At 34.9% G+C, this 10570-nt stretch overlaps 1 protein-coding gene across 1 annotated transcript in view; it reads right to left on the bottom strand.

The window, feature by feature from the left end:
- Positions 1 to 10570, bottom strand: part of LOC107662716 (tyrosine-protein phosphatase non-receptor type 13-like) — a 91252-nt gene that overhangs the window by 30452 nt on the left and 50230 nt on the right. Inside the window, 11 exon segments of the mRNA XM_016452797.1 lie at positions 4 to 161; positions 1285 to 1447; positions 1606 to 1788; positions 2142 to 2294; positions 2684 to 2822; positions 4169 to 4319; positions 4900 to 5074; positions 5740 to 5847; positions 6634 to 6832; positions 7018 to 7084; positions 8993 to 9085. Of these exon segments, the coding sequence (XP_016308283.1) occupies positions 4 to 161; positions 1285 to 1447; positions 1606 to 1788; positions 2142 to 2294; positions 2684 to 2822; positions 4169 to 4319; positions 4900 to 5074; positions 5740 to 5847; positions 6634 to 6832; positions 7018 to 7084; positions 8993 to 9085 (1589 nt within the window).

Below are 10570 nucleotides of genomic sequence, written 5' to 3'. Positions count from 1 at the left end.
CTGATAGGGTGGCTCAGGTGGAACAGAGATCCGACTCAAACTCTTGCTGAGGGAGATCTCAGAGTAGGACATCCTCTTGTAGAGTTCAGGGTCAGAGCTGGGGGACAGACTAACTGCACCCATCTCATCAGAGTACTGCAGACTGCTCAGAGGAGAGTACTCTGCAGGGAAAAAGGACAGAAGATAGTAAACGACATGAAAAGAGCAACAGTTAAAACCAAGAACTTCAGTTCACATGGCATTTGTTGTTTTTACACAACAAAGAAAGCTCTACATCCCGGCTTATGTTGTTGACCCTAGAGTGCTTTTTCAAACCTGAAACTTTCAGTTCAATGCCAATTCTTCAAGAGCAGCCTGAGGAGAATGGGCCATTTGGAACACTTCCCAATTTTCTCAAAGCCTCTTATTTCAAATGAGATTTTCTCATTTTGTTTAATAACTAGGAGTTTAACTCTTATATTCTGCCTGAAACTAAAAGTTTCTCTTTGATGCAAATATTTTTGAATTATGGAAATTAAATATCAGAAGTCCTCAAGTGGTCTTACTTCTGTCTTTAAAAGTGTGCTCTCATCTTGGAGGAAAATTTGAAAACAGAATGTGATTTGTTTAATATTATAAAATGTTTATTCTAAGTAAATCCATTAAATGCTGCTCGAAAGTTTGAGGTCGGTAAGCGTTTTTTTAATGTTTTATTTGAACAACAATGCAGTAAAACAACAGTATTGTGGAATAATACTACAATTTACAACAATGTTTTTTTTTATTATATTACATATTTATAAATATATATTTTTATGGGATTTATTCCTTTGATGGCAAAACTGAATTTTCAGCATCATTACTGTGTCACATGACCCTTCAGAAATCATTCTAATATACTGATTTGCTGCTCAAGAAACATTTATTATTATTATGTTGATTTTTGTGGAAACTGTTATTTGTTCATGATTCTTTGATGAACAGAAATTTTAAACACAGCATTTTATTGAAATAGAAATCTTTTCTAACATTATAAATGTCTTTGTTATTTTTAAACACTTTTGATCATAACGCATCCTTTATAAACAAAAGTATTGATTTCTTTAAAAAGATTCCGAACTAAAAGTGCCAAACAAAAATAAAGAAATAATTTTAAAAAGATATATACAATCTGAATCTATATTTACAATATTTATAGTGTTTTTGTGCTTTTTTTTTTTGTATTCATAAAGTGTAAATCCTAAAAATCAATGTTTGATTTCTCAGTCGCCATTGTGTTTGCTCTTTTTTTTTTTTTTCCCTTACCCAGGTCCTGCAGTTCTTGGTTGTTCTGTCTGGCTTTCATGTGCAGGTGGAACTTGTACTGGGCCGAGCACAGCTGCAGCAGATACTGGCAGGTCTTCTGACTATCTGTCTGAAACAGATGTTTGATCCCGTCCGAAGTGTTCTGCAAGCAAATCTTCTTTTTCTACCATACAGAAACACAAAGACATAAGGGGTTACTGACACTCCAAATGATTCCATGTGGAAACAGCCTGAAGCTGAACTTCTTTGGTTTTTCTGGGAAACTCCAGCACAGCTGTGTGATTTCCACTAAATGTAAACATGCGAATTTAAACATCTTACCGTGAAAGAGATCTTCTTGGTATCCCTCCAGGGGAACCTTAGCACAGGGGTTCGATTTCCATTCAGGACCTCGAAGATGAGGACACCTTTCGAGTAAATGCCCAGCATGATGCCAGTCAAGGATCTCTTTTCTGGAAGCACACGATGGAAGTGAACTCCATATTCCGGCAGTCTCTGGCACACCTTTACATAACAGAGAAATGACGAGACAGATCTAATCAAATGCAGTCTACAACAACAGCTATTAGGAAAGAAAATGTATCTGAATCAAAATAATTAAAGTCCATTTATTCACAATTATTGACTGCACTTATCTAGTTAAAAAAAGAAACAATTGATGTATGTGAATGTGTACAACCAAGTTCCAAGAACAACTTTTGGTCTTGCGACTACTCCGATTCAAAAAGCTGTAATCAAGAGTATCTGAGAGAAAACAGACTGCAGCAATCTACGTTTATTCAAGTCAATTATGGAAGTTTGGCCAATCAGGAAGCTCTGCCTTGAATCACACTTGATTGATGTGTTTCGTTCCTGACCTTGAGGAACTCAAGTTCGGCCTCCTGCTCTGAAGCGTTGTAGTATGAGCTGTGGAGTTTGGGTAACTCTTCTTTAATGGTGGTCTGATCGATCTTATCCAGAACCGAAGCAGGGAGGTAGTGCTCCGTTCGGAAATATGTCTTTCCGTGAAGCTGACGGAACAAAGAGGAGAAAACATGTACTGAGATAAGATGATGCTCAGATGATCAAAATAAACTTTAGATGTAGAATTTAAGATTCCTTTTTCACAAAAATCTTTGTATTTTAGATGCAATGCACTTTGGGATAAAATAAAATAAAATACAAAAATAAAATAAAATAAAATAAAATAAAATAAAATAAAATAAAATAAAATAAAATAAAATAAAATAAAATAAAATAAAATAAAATAAAATAAAATAAAATAAAATAAAATAAAATAAAATAAAATAAAATAAAATAAAATAAAATAAAATAAAATAAAATAATAAAATAAAATAAAAAAGCCATTTTCAAAAATCTCAAACAAAATATTCCTCTATTTTTCTGATGTAGTTTGTACCTCAGTCTGATAGTCCCCAAACTCTGCCTGCAGTGCCAGAGATGCCAAGATCATGGCATTTTCCAGGTCACAGCGTACCCGCTCCTCTAATATATCCTTCCGCAGCTGCAAGTAGTACTGGTGTTTGGTCATTGTGTGTCTATATAAAACAATGTTAATTAATTATTTTGGGTTAACTGAATAATACATACATGTACATACGTATATACTGTACATGCTAATATAAATAACTGTTTAAAAGTATGGAAGATTTTGTTTGTTTATTTTTATTTATTTTTTTATTTAACACTTTTATTCAGCAAGGACACATTGAACTGATTAAATGTGACATTAAAGAATTTCAAATTGTTACATTGTGACAATCTTTCAAATAAATGTTGTTTTTTTAACTTTCTATTAATCAAAGAATGCTGAAAAAAAATGTTACAGTTTCCACATCTATATTAAGTAGCGCTGATAAAAGTAGCAAACTGTTTTCAACATAGATAATAATAACTGTGTCTTGAGAATGGCTGATAATTCAGTTTCCCATCACAGGAATAAATTACATTTTAAAATATATTAATATAGTAAATGGTTTTAATTGTAATATTTCACAATATTACTGTTTTGCTATGTATTTGATCAAATAAATTGAGCCTTGGTGAGCATATGACACTCTTTCAAAAACATTAAAAAATCTTACAGACCCCAAACTTTTGAACAATAGTGTGTATATATATATGCTTCAAGTCATATCACTCGGCAGCCATCTTTGAAACGCCTCTCAGGCATGCAAGTGCAGCTCCTATCTCTTTGAATGGGAAAACATCAAATTCTCCAAAACTGTTCACTAAGCTTACGATTAAATTTCATATTTGAAATCACCAATGAAATCTGACAACAACTGTGTCATAAATGTTGTTTCTTTTGCACAAATAGAGTTATAAAAAGCGTATTTCTTATAGCTTATGACTGTTTCTATAGCAACTGACTTCTAAGGGCAGCTGCAGTGACACGGTGACTTTACTGATTAGCGATTGGCTCTTTTGCTCAAAAGGCGGGGCTTCGTTCGATAGAGCGGCCATATTGAGTGTTGCATTTTTCCCCATTCAAAACTATACGAGTGACACGTCTTGGGTATTCCATAGTCTTTACTAAAATGAAGCTGACAAAGGTGGGTGAAGTGAGAAACTATATTTTTGTTCAGCTATTTCAAACTATTTCCTTGAAAACATATTTTTGCAACATAATTGAGACCCACTGTGAACTGGTTTATATTTTCTTTGTGGTGGCCTAACAAGAGGAACACGTAACCACAAAGTTCTGGAGTTGCACCAATAAAATTAAAACCGCTGTAAAAGCATTTGGCTTTCTACTGTAGCTACATTTCTGATAAATAAAAATTGCAATGATTTACTGCATTATTTTGCAATTCATGAAAAAGCTAATGACTCATAAGAAAGAATTATATTTTTAGACTCTGATTATGTTGTCAGCTCTTACTGTATCAGACTGACATCATCCTGAAAGAACTTGATACGCAGGAACAGATTAAAATTGACATCCATCTTCTTTTTCCTCGGGTCATCCTTCCAACCTTCAGGCGCCACCTTTGAAAGTTTGGCATCAGGTTCAATGAAGAAGAACTCGTCATCTAAAAAAAAAAAAGAAGAGGAAAGATAAAGAAAGATAAACAAATAGATCATGCTAAAAGAGTTCAATGCAGCATAACAAACTAAAGCAGCCTTTGGTTTGGAAGGCATGAGTCAGAGGACTTAATGAACCGTCTGTGGACACAAATCACCCATGTCCATTAGAGCTGTAACTAGAGGAGTCACGCAGGGGCAGTGCGTCAGGAAGAGAACAACAGTTATTTATTCTGTTGTATTTACACACTTCATGATCAAATTGCTCTGTTTACCTGAACAGGTACCCATAACATAAGCTGCAATAAATCATACTGTTGACATTTCCAAGAAATTCTTCCTAAACACCATTCCAAAGAGGACATTAACATGAAGGAGTAATAAGATATTAATTCATTCTGCATGGAGCTTTCATTTAGACTTGACTTAAATAACAAAAAACACAAAACTGTATTTCTATGAAAACATATTTACTTTAATTTTTTGTATAACACAGAAAGGTATACAAAATACTAATGGGGGCAGAAAAGTAGAGAGTGAATTTTCACATAGTTTAATACCAGTTTTAAAGGAAGTTGGTTTATGCACCTTTAAAGTAGGCGAGACTGAAGAGATGGTGCTCGACCAGTCCAATGTGAGCTACGACCATGTCCAAAACATCCTTACAGACCGCCTTCACATCGCAACACAGCTCTAACTTCTGCCCGTTCAGTAAGACCACCCCCACCTTCCTCTGACTCTCCTCCACCTTCCCACGCTTGTTCTGCTGAAACACATACAAAAACGATAAATGTATACACAATTACGTAGCAGTATAAAGCAAAGCAGATTAGCTAGGACTGCGGCTCTCTAGGACCGAACTTGCCTACCCCTGACCTATGAGGATGAGGTTTTGTGCTGTTTGTATCATTTCTGGGGACAATTTTGTCCCCAAAATAAAACCACACACACACAGCTGTGGTTCTTGTAACCAGAACTAAACTTGAACAGGATGTGAGGAAATGAACTCAGGAAGGAGTTTAGATTATCATTAACTTGGGCTGGGGTCCACAAAAGACCTCTAGAAGGGGTCAGTACAGACAGGACGTGCATGATTGATCAACACAAAGCAGGAAGCATCAGAGAAAAAGAGATAATACCTGCGTCTCTGTGCACTGCTGAGTGAAATGGCGTCATGCTCTGACAGGCCGACCTGAGAGCTGTATCGCCTTAAATCTTCCGGCTTCTTAGCTGTTTGAGTACAGAAGAAAGTTGTGAAACGAATGCATGTAAAGTATGTGCCTTGCACAGTAATATGCAAATAAAAAAAGCATCTTTATGTCCCCTATATGAACTGGATGGTCATCAATGAGTGAATTCAAATGACATCCACCCACATTCATCTAAAGTGTTGAAATGGCCACAGTATTATGAGATGCGGTGACTCACACTGCATTCATAAATGCCATCCATAAATTCTGAGAAAAAAAGTCAGGGAACGGTTAAAACCACAGTTGGCTCGCTGCTCATCCTCACAAACTCAGGGCCAAACAAATTCTACAACAAGAACAAAATACATTTTAAAGGTCCCACATAGTTAAATTTAGTTTTAGTAACAATTTGAAGTTATTCTGCTTTTTCCTTCAGAAAACATATATATAATTTACAAAGTAACATCTTAAGCCAAACTGAATTATTTTATGCTTGCATCATTTACACTATAACTCAATCTGAATTAAGGTGACTTTTATTTATTCAGCTTTGCATCATTCACGTTTAAACATGCTTAAAGTAACTATGAATTCAATTCAGCATGGATTACTTAATGGCAGTTATAGTGTGAATAGTGCAAAACTAAAGTGAATTCAGTGTGAATTCAGAAGGACTGGATTGTTATTTTATTCACAATGCGATGTGCATTAAGTGAATTAAATCTGAATTACAGTAAATGCACTTTAGGCATATTCTATCTGAATTCAGTTAAACTGGATTACTTTATTCTTTGTCATTAACACAGTAACTTGCATAAACTGAATTTAATCTGAATTTAGTTGACCTTGATTCTTTTGCTTTACATCAATCATGCAAAACCTGCATAAACAAGCATTCAGTTAAATGCAATTACTTCATAAAAGTTATAGTGTGAATGACAAAGCTGAAGTCAATTCAATCTGAATTCAGATTATCTGGATTACATTTTATTTGGATTATTAATAATGCAATATACAATGCATAAAGTGAATTCAATCTGAACTCAATTAAACTGGACTACTTTATCTTTTGTCATTAACACTAAAACTTGTATAATGTGAATTCAATCTGAATTCAGCTACACTGCATTACTTTAAATTTGCGTGGATGAAGGCCTGCTTCCAAAGGACTGCTGCGAAGGGGCTCAGCCAGGTCCAGTATGGAGGCGCGTGGGTCTTCGCCGGGATAGATGGAGGCTCTAGATAGCCGGGCCTGGAGCCTGTGCAACTCTTCCTGACGCTGGATCAGAAGTTCTGCGCCTGACAGCTCATCCTGACCCGCCTCAAAAAGTCTGGAAACAAGGCAAAACCAGGAAGGTGTTTGCAAGTGTAGTAACTCCGTGCATTTTCACTGCTTTGAAATCCATTATTTTTGTTCAAAAAAACATTTGCACATTTCAAATTCAGATCATAAGATGGAAAGGTGAAAATGAATCCTAGCAGAATAAGCGTGAAGCATTGTGTGTTACGTAAGCACTCTGGCATGCCACCCAATAGCAGAGCCAGCTGGTTGCTGTGGGGTGACCCATGGCGCAGCTCTTTGCCTTGGGCATCCTCAGAGAATCAATTACTGAACTCTTCCCCAAAACCTGCTCTACAAAACAGGAACACCTGGCAACCCTCGTCATGACCGCATCACGCCCAACATCTACAGCAGGGAAGAGCAGTGTTGGGTAGTTCAGCAGGTTAACCAGCAGGGGGAGGAGTAGAATATCACTGACTCAATTAGAAATATATTAGATGGAAGTTTTTACAGTATTCACACTGACTTTTGGGGGTTTGCCAGGGAAAATAAGAATAAAATGCAACAAAAGCTGCTGTGAGATCACTGGAAAAGCTGTTAATGGCAGAGAACGAGGGAAAACAGTGGGATATCAAAGTGCAAAGTATCTAACATAAACTGGCCTTACGATTGTGACAATAGTGATGACATAATTCAAATGCTCATTTTAAAACAACTTCACATACATTTATAAGCAGAACACTTTTTCCATAATCTAAAAAACACACAGAGAGACCTTAAAAGTTATATCCTAGCAAGGACAGCCCGTAGGCGCAATGATTTTCATATTAAGATGCTAATATTTATTGCATACTTCCTTTAACTCCCACAGAAACCTTTTGACACTTTAATTGACATGCAAAGCATTATTTGGCTGATTTATGAGCCTTTCAAATCATGAGAACCACATGTGTTCAAAATAACATTTCTCACAATATTTATGAAGACTTGTGAACTTTACTGCTTGAACACGGTTCTAACTATCTACATTATACTACACACACTATCTACAATACTACACACTAACCCAAACCTTGCTCTTAGAAACAAGGAAAACATAGATAACTTTCACCTATGACAGGGGTAGGCAAGTTCGGTCCTAGAGAGCCGCAGTCAAATAAAAAAAGCATCTTTATGTCCCCTATATGAACTGGATGGTCATCAATGAGTGAATTCAAATGACATCCACCCACATTCATCTAAAGTGTTGAAATGGCCACAGTATTATGAGATGCGGTGACTCACACTGCATTCATAAATGCCATCCATAAATTCTGAGAAAAAAAGTCAGGATTGTGAGTTTATATCTCGCAGTTCTGACTTTATTTCTCAGAATTGCGAGTTTATATCTCACAATTATGACTTTTTAACTTGCAATTGCGAGTTTATATCACGCAACTCTGAGAAAACAAGTCAGAATTGTGAGTTTGTATCACAATTATGAGAAAAAAAGTCAGTAAGTCACAATTACCTTTTTTATTCAGTGGCGGAAACGGGCTTCCATAAGTAACATCTTTTTTTTTTTTTTTTAACGAGTAACAAGTTGACAGTATAAAAGGACAATTCAAAAATTCAACAAGCAATTCTAAAGTTTGCTTTAGATAAAAACTCAAAAATGTATTTAGGGTTGACACTGCTACAAAAAGACTAAAAAGTTTTTGTGGAGTAATATAACTTCCTAATAGAGCTTAAACCAGCAGAATTTAATAAAATATGTTTTAAGAGATCATTTTGACTTGAGCAAAATATGACCCAGACAGTGCTAGGTATATTACTTACAAATTGTAATCCATTACTGATTACAATCATAATGGAAATTGTAGTTTGTGACAACATCTGTTGTATTACACATATTAGGTAAGGTAGTCCGAGTACTTTGAGTACTTTTGACGCAACTTGTAAGAAAATGTTTTCCATTCTTTGTTATCAACATCAAATAGTGCTTTAATAGTGCTTTTTTTTTTTTAGAAACGATGCAATCATGTAATCTATAAGAAAAGTAACTGTAATCTGATTATGTGCACTTTAAAATTTAATATAACCTGATCATAATTACTTAATTTTTGGAATCTGATTACGTAATCCAGTAATCAGTTACTATCCAGCACTGAACCTAGAAATACTTCATGCACCTGTTGTATTAAAAAATGGATGAGGATATTAGTACAACCTTGTCTGTAGTCGGGGTCTGATGATGTTATGGAGGGGCTTTCGCTGGAGGAGCTGTAGTCGCTGTTGTATCTTCTGTGAGTATGCAGGGGATCTAAAAATTAATATTTGCACAAAACAACAGTCATAAAAATGCAAATTCTTGTCAATTCCATTATGTAAGAATTTAGCACAGCACATTCAAATATGTGTGACCCTGGACCACAAAACCAGTCATAAGGGTCAATTTTTTGAAATTGAGATGTATACATCATCTGAAAGGTGAATAAATAAGCTTTCCATTGATGCATGGTTTGTTAGGATAGGACAGTATTTGATTGAGATACAGCTATTTGAAAACATGGAATCTGAGGGTGCAAAAAAATCCAAATATTGAGAAAATCGCCAAATGAAGTTCTTGGCAATGCATATTACTAATCAAAAATTAAGTTTTGATATATTTACGGTAGGAAATTTACAAAATATCTTCATGGAACATGATCTTTATTTAATATCCTAATGATTTTTGGCATAAAAGAAAAATCGATAATTTTGACCCATAAAATGTTTTTTTGGCTATTGCTACAAATGCACCCCAGAGACTTAAAACTGCTTTTGTGGTCCAAGGTCACATTTGAGTTAACCTGTTAATCTTATTTTTTGAGAATATCAGAGACAGCCCTGCTCTCACCTTGTGCTTTATTATTAGAAAGAGCACTTACTGCTTTCTAAAACATTCATGTCACACTTACAGTCTTTTAAAACATGTTCCCATGACCCAATGAATCCTCATATTCTCAGACATGGTCTGTTATTTTCATAGTGAACACAGACACTGGAAACTGTGTTATAGATTATTTCCATCATTATGAGCAGCAATGGGAGTTAAAAAATGTGCTAAAGGGAGTCACTAAAGAGCTTCCAAATATTCTTACAGTATTTAATCATGTACGCTTTTGGTATGAACATGCATACAAATCATGCTCTTTAACGGCATCACGTTATATGATCTCGAATGAAGGTATGTGCACAGCAGTAACGTTTTAGGCCTTTGGGGGGATTAAAATAACACCAGCAAATTACACCTGAGTTTATCAAAATAACCTGGATGGCAGTTCTGGTTTAGAAGTGAGATTGGCCAACTGAGTGGAAAATACTGAAAGCTGTACAATACACAGTATGATCTAATCCAGTAACGTACATTGAGACTACAGTGGTACTTTTAATACTCCACCGCAGCCCCTCAAAAACACTGAAGATTAGTATGAACACCATATGGAAGTCTTTCATCTGTCTGAGTGCTCAGTTTTCAAACAAGAAACCTTTACAACTGTAGACTCAAGACCTCAAACCTGATAAAACCACTTCAGGCTGACTCAATAAATGTTAACAAGGCTCTGGATTTACAAGTGACAGAACTGAGGAATTTGTTTAATACTGAATAAAAAAATATATCACCAACATATATATTGTAATAATTTTTATATAACTTATAAACTTAATTGTATTTTTGTTTTTCTAAAATTTAATTTTATCTGAGTTAAAAATTAATATATTTTAATATATATGAAAATTTATATATATATATATATATATATTT

The sequence above is a fragment of the Sinocyclocheilus anshuiensis genome, unplaced genomic scaffold, assembly GCF_001515605.1.
Source record: "Sinocyclocheilus anshuiensis isolate Anshui unplaced genomic scaffold, SAMN03320099.WGS_v1.1 scaffold457, whole genome shotgun sequence".
Lineage (NCBI taxonomy): Eukaryota > Metazoa > Chordata > Actinopteri > Cypriniformes > Cyprinidae > Sinocyclocheilus > Sinocyclocheilus anshuiensis.
This window is presented reverse-complemented; position numbering and strand designations above follow the sequence as displayed.